This window comes from Mustela nivalis (assembly GCF_964662115.1).
Source record: "Mustela nivalis genome assembly, chromosome: 18".
Lineage (NCBI taxonomy): Eukaryota > Metazoa > Chordata > Mammalia > Carnivora > Mustelidae > Mustela > Mustela nivalis.
The window spans coordinates 4277222-4294147 of record NC_139037.1 but is presented as its reverse complement, the minus strand read 5'-3'; the positions used below and the strand labels follow the sequence as shown (position 1 = coordinate 4294147).

General features: G+C 55.2%; 1 protein-coding gene across 2 annotated transcripts; it reads left to right on the top strand.

Moving 5' to 3' along the window:
* Window positions 1-5060: 5060 nt before the first annotated feature.
* Window positions 5061-10979, top strand: ADAD2 (adenosine deaminase domain containing 2). Of its 2 annotated transcripts, XM_082712059.1 has the most exons (11): window positions 5061-5335; window positions 5444-5587; window positions 8340-8480; window positions 8768-8815; window positions 8906-9031; window positions 9136-9286; window positions 9394-9561; window positions 9662-9891; window positions 10005-10242; window positions 10498-10618; window positions 10705-10979. In XM_082712059.1, the coding sequence occupies exons 1-11, from the start codon at window positions 5128-5130 to the stop codon at window positions 10807-10809; spliced, it is 1680 nt and encodes a 559-aa protein (XP_082568185.1). In that variant the 5' UTR covers window positions 5061-5127; the 3' UTR covers window positions 10810-10979. The 2 variants fall into 2 exon arrangements, with proteins under 2 accessions (XP_082568185.1, XP_082568184.1); XM_082712058.1 differs by having other exon boundaries at window positions 5061-5587.
* Window positions 10980-16926: the final 5947 nt, after the last annotated feature.

The window sequence follows — 16926 nt, the reverse complement described above, 5'->3', positions numbered from 1 at the left end:
GGAGGTAGGAAGTCCCGCCTCCTAGCGTACCTTCCGCGGGCGTCCTAGAGCGCCACCTCTTGGATGGAGGGGGAATGGGCGTGAAGCCGCTGCCTTGCGCAGTAGGAGTATAGTCCCGCGAATTCAAGTCTGCGTGCTCTTAAGGCCTTTCTGACGCGGGTTCAAATCCTATGTCTGCTCAACTTCCTGTTTCTCAGGCCTGTTCTTGAGTATTAAACTAATTCATTCAGCAAACACTGAGCACCAATATGAGCTAGGCACTGTATTAGTGAGTAAAAATCCAATTAATTGGCCTCCTATCTTATGAAGCAGGCTTTACAACTAGGGGTACAGGAACCCAATGGTGGAGCAAGTATAGCTCTAGGCATTGTTTCTCAAATTCTAGCTTTCATTGCATCACCTGCGTGGGGTGTAAAAGACTTTCTGGATGGGGTGGGACCTGTTGATCTGTGTTGCTAAATTCCCAGGTGATGCTGAGTGTGCTTGTCAGAAGTACACGCTTTTAGGAACAAATATGCAATCAAAAATTTACCATTATCTTAACCCAATAGCTCTCAAACTCGAGCATGCAACAGAATCCCATGGAGGGCTTTTTAAACTAGTTTGCTGGGACCCACTCCCAGAATTTCCTGTTCAGTAGGTCTGGGATGTGAATCAAGAATTTGCATTTCTAATGAGTTCCCAGGGAATACTGATGCTGCTGGTCCAGGCATCCCACTTTGAGAACTGTTATTTTTAAAAAATCGACTTCCAATTGCACATCAAAGGAAACAGTTAACAAAACCAAAAGACAACTGACAGAATGGGAGAAGATATTTGCAAGCGACATATCAGATAAAGGGCTAGTATCCAAAATCTATAAAGAGCTTATCAAACTCAATACCCAAAGAACAAATAATCCAATCAAGAAATGGGCAGAGGACATGAGCAGACATTTATGCAAAGAAGACACCCAGATGGCCAACGGACACATGAAAAAGTGCTCCACATCACTCAGCATCAGGGAAATACAAATCAAAACCACAATGAGATACCACCTTACACCAGTCAGAATGGCTAAAATTAACAAGTCAGGAAATGACAGATGCTGACGAGGATGCGGAGAAAGGGGAACACTCCTACACTGTTGGTGGGAATGCAAGCTGGAAAACAGCATGGAGGTTCCACAAAAGTTGAAAATAGAGCTACCAGCAATTGCACTACTGGGTATTTACTGTAAAGATACAAACTTAGTGATCCGAAGGGGCACGTACACCCAAATGTTCATGGCAGCAATGTCTACAATAGCCAAACTATGGAAAGAACCTAGATGTCCATCAACAGATGACTGGATAAAGAAGAGGTGGTATATATACACAATGGAATACTATGCAGCCATCAAAAGAAATGAAACCTTGCCATTTGCAACAACGTGGATGGAACTAGAGGGTATTATGCTGAGCAAAATAAGTCAATTGGAGAAAGACAATTCTCATATGATCTCCCTGATACGAGGAAGTGGAGATGCAACATGGGGGGTTAAGGGGATAGGAAAAGAATAAATGAAACAAGATGGGATTGGGAGGGAGACAAACCATAAGAGACTCTTAATCTCACAAAACAAACTGAGGGTTGCCAGGGGGAAGGGGATAGGGAGGGAGAGGGTGGTTGGTTATGGACATTGGGGAGGGTGTGTGCTATGGTGAGTGCTGTGAACCTGGTGATTCACAGACCTGTACCCCTGGGGCTAATAATACATTATATGTTTATTTTAAAAAATTTTTAAAAATCGATTTCCAAATTCACAGCATCCTTCTGTACAGTTTTTAATCTGGGAGGTGTTTGAGATCAGACACTTGCCTTTCCACACTGTGGAGTACTGCCTGAGCTGGGTGCTGAACGAGCGGGAAATTCCAAAAAGCAGAGTTCCTACAGGAGAGAGTCCCCATTAGACTGAGAAAAGTGGGTTCAATAAGAAGTAGTGATGGAAGGATGCAGAAGGGGGCCTTTTGGGACCTGACAAGACTGCGTTCGTCTCAGTGCTGGTTACGTGGATGTGTTCAGGGTGTGAAAATTCACCAAATGATCTGTACACTTTTCTGTACATGAGGTATATTTCAGTAAAGCAGTTTTTTTAAAAAAAAAATCTGATGCTTTAATCACACTGAAACTTCCCAATGCACCTTCTCAGTTGTCTTACAATGTGGAAGTCACTCTATGAGGTCAGGAATTCTTCTGGGCTGGTCACTGCCATACCCCCAAAACACCTGGGAGAGTGGATGCTTGGTAAGTACTAGAGTTATTGGAAGGGAATTATTGGAATGAAATGAGATGGTTCTTCTGAGAAAATGCCAGCACTTTTATTTAAACTGAAAAAAATGAACTCATACTGTTTTTGATAGACACTAATTCTGTTTTAGCCAATTTGTTTGATTAGAAGGGTAGGCTTTGCCAATGAGGTCATTTGGAGAGTGTTTTTCATAAATGGAATAAGTGGAGCTTGCATCTCCATGGTTTTGGTGGAAACACATTGGAAAGATGATTGTAATACATAATAAACTAGAAATTGATGCTTTTGTAACTATTTAAACTTAAACTAAAAACTCGGGGGTGTATAGTTTTTCAAAATTGTTTTGAGGTTATATATACCAAAAAAATGAAAGCCATTTATATTAGCCATTTATATTATTTTAAAAAAAATGAAAACCATCTGCTGTAACAGATTTCCAAGAACCCAGTGGCCTAAGACAACATAATATTGTGGGTGCTTGGGTGGCTCAGGTCACCATCTCAGGCTCTGCACACAGCGGGACGTCTGCTTGAGACTCTCTCTCTCCCTCTACCCAACCCCCCCACTCTCTGTCTCTGAAATCAATACATCTTAAAAACAACAACAACAACAACAATGCAATACTGTACAGGTTTAGAGGTCAGAAGCCTCTGCTAAAATCTGTTTTAGCTCAGTGAGACCCATTTTCAGGCTTCTGACCTCTGATTCTCCGAGGAACCTACCTTCTTGTCTTTTCTGTCTTCTGAAAGCTGCCTGCATTCCTTGATTCATAGCACCCCTCCACCTTCACAGCAGTTGAGTCTCAAGATGCCGGCTTTCTGATTCGGCCTTTGTCTCCCTGTTCCCTATTTAGGGACCCTGGGAATTGATTACCCTAAAGCAGTCTCCCTCTTTTTTTAAAAAAGATTTTACTTTTAAGTAATCTCTACACCCAACGTGGGGCTTGAACTCACAACCCTGAGATCTTGAGTCACGTTCTGCACATACGGAGTCAGCCAGGTGCCCCCAGTCTTCCTATCCTAAACTCAGCTGATTAGAAACCTTAGTTCCTTTGATAACCATAACGCTCCTCTTGGCATATGATGTAACATGATCCTAGGCGGTGGGAACAAGGACATGGACATCTTTGGTGGACTGTTATTTTACCTATCGCCCCACTATTCTGTATCCCCCTTAGGACATACCCACCTGGCTTCTGCATTGCGAGGCCAATTCCATTTCTTCCCATCTTCTTTCCTTTCCCTAAACAAGCTCTTTTTTTTTTTTTAATTGACATACACTTACTGTGCAGTAAACTGCACAAGTCTTAAGTGTCCAGCTTATCAAGCTTTTACATACATGTACCCCCCAATAACCACTACCCAGATCAAGACAGAGGACATTTCTGCCACTTGAGAATTCCCTGGTGCTACTTCCTAGTCAACACCCCCTTCAAGTGGTAACCATGACTCTTTTATCCTCATAGATTAAGTTTGCCAGCTCAAGGAATGTCTATCAACGTAATCATGGGGAAGATGCCCTCTTCAGCCTGGTTCCTTTCGCTCAAATGCCTGGGAGATTCACCCAGGTTTTGAATTTAACAGTAGTTCCTTGCTGTGGGGCTACAGCCTCTGGTAGGACTCTTCCCCGCTTGTCCATGCAGTTGCCTGTGGGGGACGCTTCCGAGCTCAGTAACGCTGTCCCTGTCTCTTCGTGGTGGGAAGCAGCTGCGTCCCACTTCTGAGCACCTGCCGAGACGCCCCTCTGCCTGCGGAGGCCTGCTTCCACTCTCTGAGCTCTCCCCGAAACCAGAACGGTTCTTCCCGATGCCATTCCTCGAAACGTCTGAGAAGGTGACTGCACCCTGCCCCGCTCTTCCCCAGTCAGATATTCCTGGTCCCTCCACCCGCCTGCTCCGATCAGGCCACGCTTCCTGGGGAGCGTCGTCAGACCCGAAGGCGGCGATCGCCAGCGGCGGCGGCGGCAGCAACAGCGACGAACCTCACGGACTGTGCATGGAGGAACGGGTCGAATTTTCCCCGGCGCCGGCTCCTGCAGGACTCCGTGAGAGCTGTGGCCCCCTGAGACCCTTGCGTACTGCATCGTAACAGGCCATAACGTGACCGTCTTCACCCCTAACCTCCTCCTCTTGTTTATTCCCCTTCGTCCCTCGTCCCTCCTCTTCAAGAACTGCCGTTTTGTGGGGTTTCCTATAAAACAACTTAAAATGCCTGCTGAACCACCACCAAACCGGGCGGGGGGCTGCTAAACGGATAATGGGGGCTTCGGGGAGGCCTGCAGGGGACACTTCTTAGATGTAGATCCTGAAGGTGCTGTGGGGCCGCTTCGGTCGAGAACACCCGCCTGGATCGGCCGCAGACGTTCCCCGCACGCCATGCCGCCCCCCGCCCCAAGCTTAGCGGTTGGGGCTGGGCTGGTAGGATGGGCGCACTCTGGGGCCGCCTGGGGCGCGGACAAGGCAGCCAGACCCGCACCCCCAACCCCCTTCCCAGGTCTTCCTCTGCAGGACCACCAGCCCGAAGAACCCGGACATGGGAGCGGCCGCCTTTCTCCCCAACCCACTTCCCCGCCTGAAACCCGCACCCCGGAAGTGGGGGCTAGCCAGGAGCCCGCCCAATCTGCGCTCCACCTCCCGGCAGCCGCTACTCAGGAAACTGTCCTTCCAATTGGCTGGGCAGAGTGTCCAACCTAGCTCTGCAGGCTTTCATTGGCCAGCAGTGAAGGAGAGGCGGAGCTTGCCGTGCTCTGGCCGCTGAGCCACGTGCTCCTCGCGCAGAGCCGCGCGCACGGGCACGTGTAAAAGGGCGCGGGCATCGTGAGATTGGTCCCGCAGTCCTTTCTGGTCCCCGGGTCCGGCCATGGCTTCGGCAACCAGCACCGCCTCAGGCACCGAGGACGGTGGCCGCAGGAAGCCCCGTCTGGCGGCATCGTTGCAAATCAACCCCAGGCCCAGACCCTGGCGGCCCACGGCCAGTCTGGGCCAAGATCCCTGGGAGCCCGCTGTCCCCCCCAACGCGGAGAACGACGAGGGGGGCGGGCAGCCTCAGGCCTCGGCAGCAGGGGACGGTGGGCCCGGGGAGGGGGCCGGACTCGGGGATCTGGGGGCAGCCCGGGCCCGGGAAGAGCTGGGGGGACAGATGGGGACGTCCCCGAGGGTCTCTGTCCCGCCTGCAGGGCCTGCCGGGGACCTCCCGACGGCGGCCAGGCAGCTGGGCCTGCCGCTCAAGGACCCGCCGCAGGGCCAGGCCGTGGCCTCGCTCGCGCAGTATGCAGCCAGCCTGGGTGTCTCCCTGATCTTCCGAGAGGACCAGACAGCAGGTGAGGCCCGGTGGCCCAGGACCGCGGGGCTCCCTGGGCTAACCTCCGATGAAGTCGGAGGGACCGTGAGCTGGGCCTGAGCCGGGAGCCGAGGCCGACCTGCTGGGAGCCGCCCGGTGCCATCGGACCGGAGAGGCCACAGCAGGGGGAGGGATAGCCCCTCTGAAGCTTGGAGAGGTTAAGTACCCACCCCTTCAGCGCGGGGATTTTTTGAGGGCCAGTTATATGCAATTAGAGTTTCCACGCCCACACCGGAGCGACCCTAGTGAAGGCCAGCTCCTGACCGATGGACCTCCCAAGCACGGTTTGGTAATGGCAGCGGCACGAGGAGATGTGACCGCTAGCATGGCCTCTCCTCTTCCTCCGTGTGTCCCCCCACCTCTCACTCAGACACACACAGCTGTGGCCCAGGTCCCACATTCCGGTTCCCAACCTTAAAGCAGAGCATTCCCAGTTTCTAAGGAGATAAGAGACTCTGTCCAGCTTCGGGGCACCTTGGTAAGATTGCCTAGTAGAACCCGAAATGAACAGCTCAAAAAAAGGGACTGTATTAAAAATGGACCTGGAACATGTTTTTTGTTTGTTTGTTTGTTTTTGTTTTTGTTTTTTAAAGATTTTTATTTATGTATTTGACAGAGACAGAGATCACAGGTAGGCAGAAAGGCAGGCAGAGAGGGAGAGGGGGAAGCAGGCTCCCTGCTGAGCAGAGAGCCCGATGTGAGGACCCTGGGATCATGACCTGAGCCGAAAGCAGAGGCTTTAACCCACTGAGCCACCCAGGTGCCCAGACCTGGAACACGTTTTAATCAGGGACGGTAAGACAGCAGGCACGGAGAGGATTGTCATGGTGGAAGAATTAAGGACAGATCCCTAGGAACAGGTGGCACGGCTCACCACAGAGGGTCACAGGGGACAGAACCGGGATTGGCCGGGAGGCAGAAGGGCGGGTAGAGAACAATGCAGAGCCTTTGTTGGGGTTTCTGGGGAAGGAATGGTTGAGGCAGGCAGGTACGCTGGGTAAGCTTATGATTGTGTAAGACGAGGCATTGAGTACGTTTTGGTGTTAGGAGGGTGTCCCTACTTGCCCAGTACCTGCCTTGCGGTGATCTAGGATTGATGGTCTGGATTGGTTGGTTTCTTTTCCTATTTTAAGATTTATTATTATTATTTTTTCTATTTGAGAGTAAGCTTATGCACAAGCAGGGTGAGGGGTAGAGGGAGAGGGGAAGCAGACTGCCCCACTGAGCTCGGAGCCCAATGAAGGACTCAGTCACGTGACCCAGAAACCGTGTCCTGAGCCAAACTCAAGAGCTGGACAGCCAACCAACAGAGCCACCTGGGTGCCCCTGGACTGGTTGGTTTCTAAACCAAAGGTGTGTTGGCGGGGCACCTGGGTGGCTCAGTTGGTTGGACATCTGCTCTCAGCTCAGGTCATGATCCCAGGGTCCTGGGATGGAACTCTGCATAGGGCTCCCTGCTCAGCGGGGAGTCTGTTTCTCCCCTTCCCTCTGTCCCTCCCCCCAACTCTGGGATGAGCTGTTCTGTAGCTGCACGTGTCTCTAATCTTCTGTTACGTGACACAGTTCCTTGGCCCACCTTTGTGTGTAGGACACTGATGTTCTTGGAGAGTAAAGGCTGGTGGTTTTGTAGAAAGCCCCTCCACTTGGGTTTATTTCCGTGGGACTCGGTTCAGATTATGATTTGGGGCAGGAAGCGTGCTCAGTAACCTCGCATCCTTGGCTGCACCCCCGGGAGGCCTGGGATCTGTCTGTCCTGCCACTGGCGGTTGTTAGCTAGGAGACCCTCGGGAGTGGGGGGCCGCCCCGCAGGCGTCTTCACGCTCCTCTCTGTGGTGAATCTGGCACCAGGGACTTCCCTGATGGTCCTGCACCTGCTCCTTGGCATTCTGGATGCCCTCGTAAAGGGAGTAAATCCTGGTGCTGGTGAGAAGTGCTGAGATGCTGGCTCCCTTCTCAAAGGGCAATCCTTTTGGGAGACACTTAGCAGTGAGTCCAGCGGAGAGCCACGAACCAAAATAGGCTCACACACTTTCACCGAGTAATCCCAGTTCCGGGGTTTTCTTCTGCTCCGTGTCATAGCCACACTAGACACGAGAGCATTTGGTCGATGAACCTTTCAACCAAGGAGAGTCACAGAGCCGTGTGTGCTGGGAGGGGTGGGTTCTCTGGACTCTGGCCATAAGCATCTTTGCTCCTGACGTCTTTGCCACGAGCCTTTTCACCTGGTAACTCACTGGCCATAAGGCAGTTTTGCCATGAAAGATTTAAAAAACGGATTGACAGTTTTGTGGGACAGTTTGGTTTCATCAAATTGGTTGCCAGTTGGGTTTCATTTGTCCACTGACACAGAATTCCCATTTTAATATTGTATGAGTCGCAGCCCTCCCGGAGGTCCATGCAGAGTCTGAAGCCCCGTTTCCCAGAGAATTCTGGACTGTCCACACAAGGGGGACAATTTGCCCGAGGTAATGACAGTGTCGATGCTCCCACAACACGGTGCTCTAGAGCTCTGTCCCAAATATGTAGTTCCGTATTCGGAAACTGATTCCTTTCTTAACAGAGAAAGAAATTTTAGTGAAAAAAGCAAAAGTGCACTGTCAAGCAAGGCGATGTGTAAGACCGTGTGTGAACCGAGAGGGTTTGTAGACCAGACCTCTGGTCCAGTCCATAAGATGAAGGTCCTTCGTGGGGACAGAGTGCGGGGCGCTGCTTCAGGGCCCCTCTGTCCACAGACCCAGGCCTTCCCTTCTCTGTGCACGCCGAGCTGGATGGGCTGCTCTGCCCCGCGGGCAATGCCGGCAGCAAGTCCGAGGCCAGGCAGCAGGCGGCGCTCTCTGCCCTCCACTACATCCAGAGTCAGCTGGGGAGCCCAGGTAAGCCGGAAAGGTGACCCAAGTGGGAGGATTGGGTTGTCGCAGAGACCATCTGGTCATCAGGACCTCGCCTACAGGGAGCTGGGGAGCGGGTGCTGTGAGCTGACTGCTGTCAACCCCGGGGGTTGCAGGGAGTGCTGGAGGGGCAGCCCAGCAATTTGGAGTTGCTGGAAGATGATTCCTCCCGCCATTCCCACCAAGGAAACTTCTTGGCTTCCAGGACAAAGGACAGGCAGGCAGGCCGGCCCTAGTATGCATGATAACCGATCCCCTTGTCTTTGTTCCAGAGTCTCCAAAGACCCCCAGCAAGCCTCCAGTCGCCCCTCTGAGTGTAGGTAGGTGGGCCCCTGTTGTCCCAAGCCCTGGGGTGAAGGGAGGGGCACAGTCTACAGGGTCCCCACCTCCGCCCTCTCCCCACTGTGCAGAGAACATCCTGACCCATGAGCAGCGCTGTGCGGCCGTGGTCAGCGCTGGCTTTGACCGTCTGGTGGACCAGACCTCACCGTACAGGGCCTGTAAGGGGACCGTGGCTGCCATCATCTTGGAGAGAGGTAGGGCTTGCCCGGCCCCCACTTCGGGACCCCTCCCACGCCCCCCTCTACACCATGGACCCCTGGCCTTTTCCGGCATGGCTCTGCCCCCCTTCCCTTAACAGAGGTCCCAGGTGCCAGGGGCCACGCCAAGGAGATCTATGAGCTGGTGGCGCTGGGCACAGGCAGCAGTAGCTGTGCCCGCTGGCTAGACTTCTCCGGGCGGCAGCTCCACGATTGCCACGGGCTGGTCGTGGCCCGCAGGGCGCTGCTCAGGTGAGGGGTGGGCCGGCGGGGGGCACTTGGCTGCAGGCCCTGGCGGGCACACAGGACCCCGCAGCCCGAACCGCTCCTCCGCCTGCCTCCCCCCCCCCGCCCCCCAGGTTCTTGTTCCGTCAGCTCCTGTTGGTGACCCAGGGTGGCCCCAAGGGCAAGGAACGGTCGGTGCTGACCCCCCAGCCTGGGTCTGGGCCTCCCTTTGCCCTCAAGCCCCGGATCTTCCTGCATCTCTATGTCAGCAACACCCCCCAGGGAGCTGCTCACGATGTCTAGTACGTGGGGGGCCCTGGTGGGGCAGGCGGTGCGGGGGTGCCAGAGGAGCCGCCCTCATTCTTGCGTCCTGGGCCTTTGCTCCCTCTGCCACCTCTGCAGCCTCCCACCGAGCTCCGAGGGCAGCCTCCTGCAGAGCCCGCCCTCCCGCCTGCAGGCCCATGTCCGTGGGGAGCTGAAGCCTGTGTGCTACGTGGCCCCCGCGCTCCGGGACACCCACGTGGGCTGCCTCTCGGCCAGTGACAAGCTGGCTCGCTGGGCTGTGCTGGGCCTGGGTGGTGCCCTCCTCGCCCACTTTCTGCCTCCTCTCTATGCCACCAGCCTGGTCCTGGGTGAGGGCCCTGTGGGGCTGGGGGGGAGGGTCGAAGGTGGCGTCTGCGGGGCGGTTATGGGACAGGGCGGTGGTAACTGAGACCTTTTCTTGTGCCCCTCTGCTCCCCCCCAGCTGACCCCTGCCATGACCCCCCAACCCTGAACAGGGCCATCCACACTCGGCCCAACCTAGACAGGGGGCCCTGCCTGCCAGCCCCCTACGCCCGTACCACGTTGCACCTGTTTGCGGGGCCTGCTGTGGCCCCCTTGGATCCTACCCCCAACACCTGCCCTGGCCTGAGCCTCAACTGGAGCCTGGGGGACACCGACGTCGAGGTCGTGGACGTGGCCACTGGGCGTGTGAAGGCCGAGTAAGAAAGGCCCGTGGGTGGCATGCTGGTGAGGGGCCGTGTCTCCCTGCCCACGGGTCAGAAGCCTGCATCGGGAGACCAGCTTGGGTTCTCATCCTAGCTCTGGGACCTGGGACCTGGGCTGGGGCTTCTGTCACCCACCCTCTGATCCATGACCCCCCACCCCAACAAAACTGAGCAGCGAGAAGGGAGATGGCGTGAGCAGCGTGGTGTGGTCTGTTAGCTCCGTCTCCAGGCTTCTCTCTCCATCTCCAGTGCCGGCCTCGGACCCCCCTCCCGCCTCTGCAAGGCAGCCTTTCTCCGGGCCTTCCGCCAGGCTGCCAAAGCTCTCGGGATGTCCCACCTCCTGGCCTTGAAGACCTACGAGGCAGCCAAGGTCAGCGCCTTGCCTCCCCTCCAGCCCGCTCTGTCCTGCACCCCCAGCAAGTGTGCGATCTCCACCTTCCTCCCGTCCTGTCCTAGGCCGGACCCTACCAGGATGCTCGCAGGCAGCTGTCCCTCCTCCTGGACCAGCAGGGCCTGGGGGCTTGGCCCTCGAAACCACTGGTGGGCAAATTCAGAGGCTGAAACCCATCTCCTGGGCCGAGCTGGATCCTGCGGAAGGAGGATCGCTCCTGGAGAGGGGTGGGGAGGCACGTGGGGGGATGGGAGATGCACAGGGTCAAGTTGGGGTTGCGGGGAGGGGCCTACGTGGTGGGGGTAGGGGCTGTTGCATATTCAGACTGAAATAAAGAGCAGTTTTTGGTGCTTCTGCATGTCTTTGGCTCTTAGTTGGGGGGGGGGGTGGGGACCTGCAGCCTTCTGTAGAAGGGTTCAGGAGTGGGGCAGCTCCATCTAGCCAGCAGAGTGGTGACCCACGGAGTCGGAGAGGATGGCAGGTTTTTCTAGGAAGGTAGCCCCAAAAAGTTCTTGGCAAAAAATAACTGTTCTGGGCACAGAGCTTTCTAGGGGAAAAAGCAACATGTCTTATCACACAGATCCACTCATCTTTGGGGGAGGACCCAGGTGGCAGCCTCATTGGCCCCGGCTGGAAAATCCCTGGTGGACCAGTTGAGACTGTCTTTCTGGGAACCCTGAAACTGCAGTTAGATTATGTATTAAACCCTGGTTTGGGAACTCAGTCTAAACGACACCATTTGGGGAGTGTGCTTTTTTTAAAAACAGAATTACTTTATTGTGTCACTGGCCACGCTGTGAGGGTGTGGCCCTCGGTGTCCTGGGGCTGGGCGGCACAGTGAGTGTGGGAGCATCCTTCTTGGGTGTGATGGGGGCTTTTACCCAAGGCAAAAGACAAATTATTACATTTCCTTACTTCTACAGCCCACAGACGTGTCCTTGAGACAGGCAGAGGGACTTTCCTCTAGGGACTTAAAAGCCTCCTTGATCATACTTTGCTAAGGGCAGAAGGCAATCCTAGCCCCACCCCCTCCAACCCAGGAACCTCTAAGTCTACTTTAACCTATCAAAATGCCTTTAGAAATTTCCTTTATCTCTAAACCACTCTATCTCTATCTCTGAACCACTCTAAAAGGACTGTTTTAAGGCACCAAGTGTGCGGTCCTTTGTTACTGCGGCCCTGGGGAGCGGACAGAGGGATCCCTACAGAGTGGGGTCCCCATCCTTCTGTGCCTCTCCAGCTGCTCCCTGCATAACTCAAGGGGCTGCTGGAGCCCGCTTGCCTCCCCGGGCGGCTAGTGCATAGCCTTCCTGGTCCTCCAGGGGGGCTGCTGTCCATCAGCAGGGCTGTCAGACACTCTCAGGGTCTTGGGTGGGGAGACCACTCACACTTGCACAGGGACACACACTGCGTATGTCTGCATGCCTGGGCACCCCGCCAGCCCGGGCGGTGTCCATGGAGCAGGAGCCCAGGGCCCACGGGTGGCTGAAATCCTGCCAGCCCCCCAGTCCCACGCCCTGCAGCCCAAGGCTCCCTGCACAATAGCACCCCCCCACCACCGCATCTTAAGATTGAGAACTACGGACTGCTCCCCTAGGTGGGCCTTGGGAAGCTGGGTCAACGTTCAGGGGCAGGCCAGTGCTGATCTGGAGTCCTGGGAGGGTGCCCCCTCCGCCCAAGCCACCTCTGTGCCCCCAGGTGTGTGTGGCCTCGGCCAGCCACTTGAACATGAGTCGATTCGTCTAGAGAAATAATCAGAAGGCCTGTCTCGGTGGTCTGTTCTCCCCGAGCTGATGCAGGAAAGAGCGTTCAGGTTCGGAGCCCCATGGCCCAGAAAGAATTCTTGAGACGTCTTTGGTGCCAAAAAGTGGTTTTATTAAAGCCCGGGAACAGCGCCCGGGGGCAGAAAGAGCTGCCCCGGGGTCATGAGGACTGGCTCCTGATAGACTTCCATGTTGGGAGAGGGTTAGGGATAGCTCAGTCTCAGGGAATTTTGGAAGCAAGGTTTCCAGGGCCTTGGGCTATTGATGGGAAAAGGCCACTTATTTATCACCGTCTAATAAAACCTGAGTCATGAGACCCTTCAGATGTATATCGGTGGGCTGTATGCTTGGGGGGTGATTGCCAACAGTATCTGGGGGGGTAGTTCAGAGATAAAGGAAATTTCTAAAGGCATTTTGATAGGTTAAAGTAGACTTAGAGGATCCTGGGTGGGAGGGGGTGGGCCTAGGATTGCCTTCTGCCCTTAGCAAAGTATCAACGTGGAGGCAGTGGAGTCCCTAGAGGAAAGTCCCTCTGCCTGTCTCCAGGACTTGTCCTCGGGCTGTAGAAGTAAGGAAATGTAATGATGTGTGTCTTCTGCCTTGGTTTCCCCCATCACAGCTAGCACATCCTGCCCAGCTTCAGGCCTGCGCCTTCCCTCTGCTCGTCGGCCGGGCCGGGCTCCCTCCTCTTCAGCCAAGGCCACTGCCAAGGACGGGGAAGGTGGAGGAGAGGGAGGCGGGGGTGAAGGACACGCTGAGGGCTCCGGGCTCCGCTGCTGACTAGCCCCGTGGGCACCAGCGTGGCCCCATTTCACAGGGAAGGACGCTCCCCGAGGAGGAGCGTAACTTCTAGAAGAACACGTGGGTGGTCAGGGTGGAGCGGCGTTCCTGGCCCTTCCAGCCCTGGGGCTGCTCCTGCGGCTGCCGGATTTGCTCCCTTGGGGACCTTGGACAGAAGCTCCCGACAACTTTTAGAAAATGAGAACTGGACGGTGGGAGGGAGGTGGGAGAGAAGCGTTTGCGGCTGGGAGAAGGCGCTCTGGCGCAGCACTGGGGGGGCCTCAGCACTGGGGGGACGGAAGGCAGGGAGAGAGCGGCTGGCGGGAGGGAGAGGGGGGAGGGGAAGAGGAAGGGAGGGGAGGAGGGGGAGGGGAAGTGGGAGGGAGAGGGGGAGCTGCCCCTGGGCAGGGGCTCAGGAATGCCCCGGTGGGAGACTGGCCAGGCAGATGGAGCATTGGGGGAGGGAAGTTTGAACCCAGAAGGAGGGTCTCCAAAGCCCACTCAGGGCTGCTGGGTTTTTGTTTTTTTTTAAGATTTTATTTATTTATTTGACAGAGTGAGAGAGATCACAAGCAGGCAGAGAGGCAGGCAGAGGGAGGAGGAAGCAGGCTCCCTGCTGAGCAGAGAGCCCCATGCGGGCTCGAGCCCAGGACCCTGAGATCATGACCTGAGCTGAAGGCAGCGGCTTAACCTACTGAGCCACCCAGTTGCCCCAGGGCTGCTGGTCTTAATCTGAGTCAACAGCTGGGGAACGTCTGCTCCTGTATAGTTTCTCTGTAAGAAATTTCTCAAGCCCACTTTGAAATTATGATTTCTCTTGGTTGTTGGGGTGTTGTTTTTTTGGTTTTTTTTTTTTTCTCAGGGACAAGAGGACTGTTCAAACACCCAAACCTATTAATTAGCCCATTTATTGCATGTTGTTGTCCCTGGGAGATAATTTCAATTGATTTACTTTTTGTGCCGCAGCGCAAGAGCCGTTCCCAGACTGCGGTTGTCTGCGGCGAGATTTTGATACTCATTCATCACATAATCACTGCGTAAACAAGTTATTCACAGTGACATTAACTCTGCTGTGTTCTGCCAAGTAAGGAATATTTGTCCCCACCTTGCATAAATCTGCCTGTCCAATCCTTTCCTCCCAAGACAGTCCTCATTACACGAACCCGCTCAGTTCCTTTGACTCAGCTAATTTGTGCTGCAGGACAATGATGAAGACTGCTTTTGAAGCGGAGAGGCCCTTCAATGTCTTCTTGGCCTAATCCCCTGCGGGGCAGGCAGGCTGTAGTTTTTGCCAGCACTGGCATATTTAAATTGCAAGGTGATGTCAGCTAGCTGGGCAAGAGTCACAAGGCCGCCTCCTCCAGGAAGCCTGGGCCATCTCCTCCTCCCTTCCTGCCGCTCTGCGCTCCCCGGAAACCCTTCCTGAGCACCCCCTTGCACCGTGGGTATGGACTTTACCACGGAGCCCAAGGGCGGACCTGGAGGCCCAGGGGCTGCTCCACCCGCCCCCCCAAGCCTTAGTATCCCCATCTGGCAAATAAGTTAGCCACAGACGTGTCTCCTGGGGGGTGGCAGTGGTGAATCGGGGAAGGGGGCTGAGCAGTGGTGTTCCTGGGTCCTGCCGGTCTTCAGGCAGTGGCCGTTGTCAGGCCTGTCTGCTCCCTGCTCCTGAAGCTGGCCCCTGGTCTGTTTCTCACCATCTCCTTGAGGGGGTGGGGGGCGGTGTGGGGGTGGGGGCTCTCCCACAGAGAAGGTGCCTGAACGGGAAGTGAATGGATTATACAGGATGTCCTCTTTACAGGAGCTGGCTCCAGGGAGAGAATGGAGACCCCGTTCTCAAATAGGGTCTTAGATGACATTTTGATATTTTTCCATTGTATTGCGGCCCTTTCCCCCCTGTCCTGCAGAGGGTGAATAAAAGCCAGAGAAACGTTAGTGAGAGCCGCCCCGTCCCCCAACCCGGTGGTGTGATGGCAGGTTAAAAACCCCACTTACGCCCTGAGATGCTGTGACACAGACAGCCACCGCCTTGGGCTTTCAGCAGAGCTCATTCTTCTCAGCAGAAGGGAGGTGACAGGTCCTCCGATGGCTGTCCCCTATCCTGACCTCAGGGGAGGGCAGCCTCCCCTCCTAAGACTTGAGTCAGGTTTCCTGGCACCCCCTGTGCTCCCATGCCCAAGGGTCCAATCGTGGTTACATGCCACGCCTCGCTGTAGGCAGGGGTGGCTGGGACCCGGGACTCTGGCGAGAGCATGAATAGACCCCCCTGCTCACCTGGTCGTCCCTGGGGCTGTGCGGAGGCCGGCCCACAAGTTGGGGCGGAAGGTGCTTGGAAGGGTGAGGGAAGGCCTCAGACTCTGGGAAGGAGGGGGTGTCCACGTTGGCTGCCGGGCCATTCCTGTAGGTAGAGGGGACCCGGGCCAGAGGAGGGCGGCTCTAAAATATGGGTCCAGGACTGAGCAACTGTCCTGGGGGCATCAGGAGTGAAAATATTTCATTGCCTAGCGTCGATACCGGTTGAGAAGACAGAGCTCTGGGTGACCAGGTTGGCATGGGTCTTTCTTCAGGGGATTGGCTGATGCACTTCGCATGCAAGCTCTTGCCCCCAGAGTGGTAGGTCACCAGAGCCAGCCAGCGTGGCTGGAGACACAAGCTCCCTTCCCCGCCAGGGCCAGCAGCCAGAGTCTGGGGTGGATGTCTGGCCTGACGATGCCTTTAGAAGCTTCTGCAGGGCACAGGGTCCAGGTGCAGGGCACAGGGTCCAGGGTGGACGAGGAGCCCTGCTGTTTCAGTGGGTTACTCGGAAGAAGCTCTTCTCCTGCTGGTACAATCGCCTGGTACAGGGGACCGCTGCTGCTGTCTCGTGGCCCCACCCCTCAGAGCAGAGCCAGCAAACTTTCTACAGAGAGCCAGAAAGTCACTATTTCCACCTTGTGTTTGACTCTGCCGCCATAGCCTCCAAAGCACTGCAGACAAGGATCAGGCCAGGCTGTGTTTCAATAAAACTTTATTTACAAAAGCAAGAAGGGGGGGCCGATGTAGTTTATTGACCCCTGCCTTAGACTTTAGAATATTCGTCTGAATCTGCAGGGCCTGTAGAGTGAGGGGCAGGAGGGGAAGTAGCACACACTCCTTCCAACACATTCCTCTGACCAGAACCTTGGCCGTGGCTCCCTAACAGGCAGGGAAGCTGGAAACGTGGAAGAGGAACCAGATGACAGCAAGCCCCTGGCAGCCCCTGACCCAGGGCCCTCCCAGAAGGGAAAGGACAGCCTCAAGGTGCGTGTTGGCATGGTGGGTAACACTGGGACAGGCCCAGGAACCACAGACCTGGGTTTGAATGTCAACTCTGCCCTTACTGTCTGCCTTGGGATAGTCACCTAACTTCCCTGTGCCTTGGTTGCTTTGTCTGTAAAATGGGGACATTAGTACCTTCTTCAGGGGGAGTTATGAGTGTCCAGCGGTGCATGAAGTGATGGGGCCGAAAGTGGCCTGCAGCCAACACCCCCCCAGAGCTGCGAATGTCCCGAATGATGCGGTTGCTGCCCAGCACCTCCTGTCTCTTTTGGAAGGGTGCCCTGGTTTTCTTCTGGGAAAACTCACCCTCCGCATTCTCAGCCATGTGGCTTGGGTGGGACTATCTTGGGTGAGCCTATCTTCTGCTCCAGGGTGAACCCCAACTCACATAAACCAATCAGCATAGCCACAGTGGTTGTTTCAGGAGTGCAGCCATAAGGGGCTCAG

Excerpts from the sequence above, each read along its gene's own strand:
- ADAD2 (XM_082712058.1), top strand. The coding sequence starts at position 5,128 with ATGGCTTCGGCAACCAGCACCGCCTCAGGCACCGAGGACGGTGGCCGC. Across the intron at positions 5,588-8,339 it reads CCGAGAGGACCAGACAGCAG|ACCCAGGCCTTCCCTTCTCT; the intron begins GTGAGGCCCGGT and ends CTCTGTCCACAG. Across the intron at positions 10,243-10,497 it reads ACTGGGCGTGTGAAGGCCGA|TGCCGGCCTCGGACCCCCCT; the intron begins GTAAGAAAGGCC and ends CTCCATCTCCAG.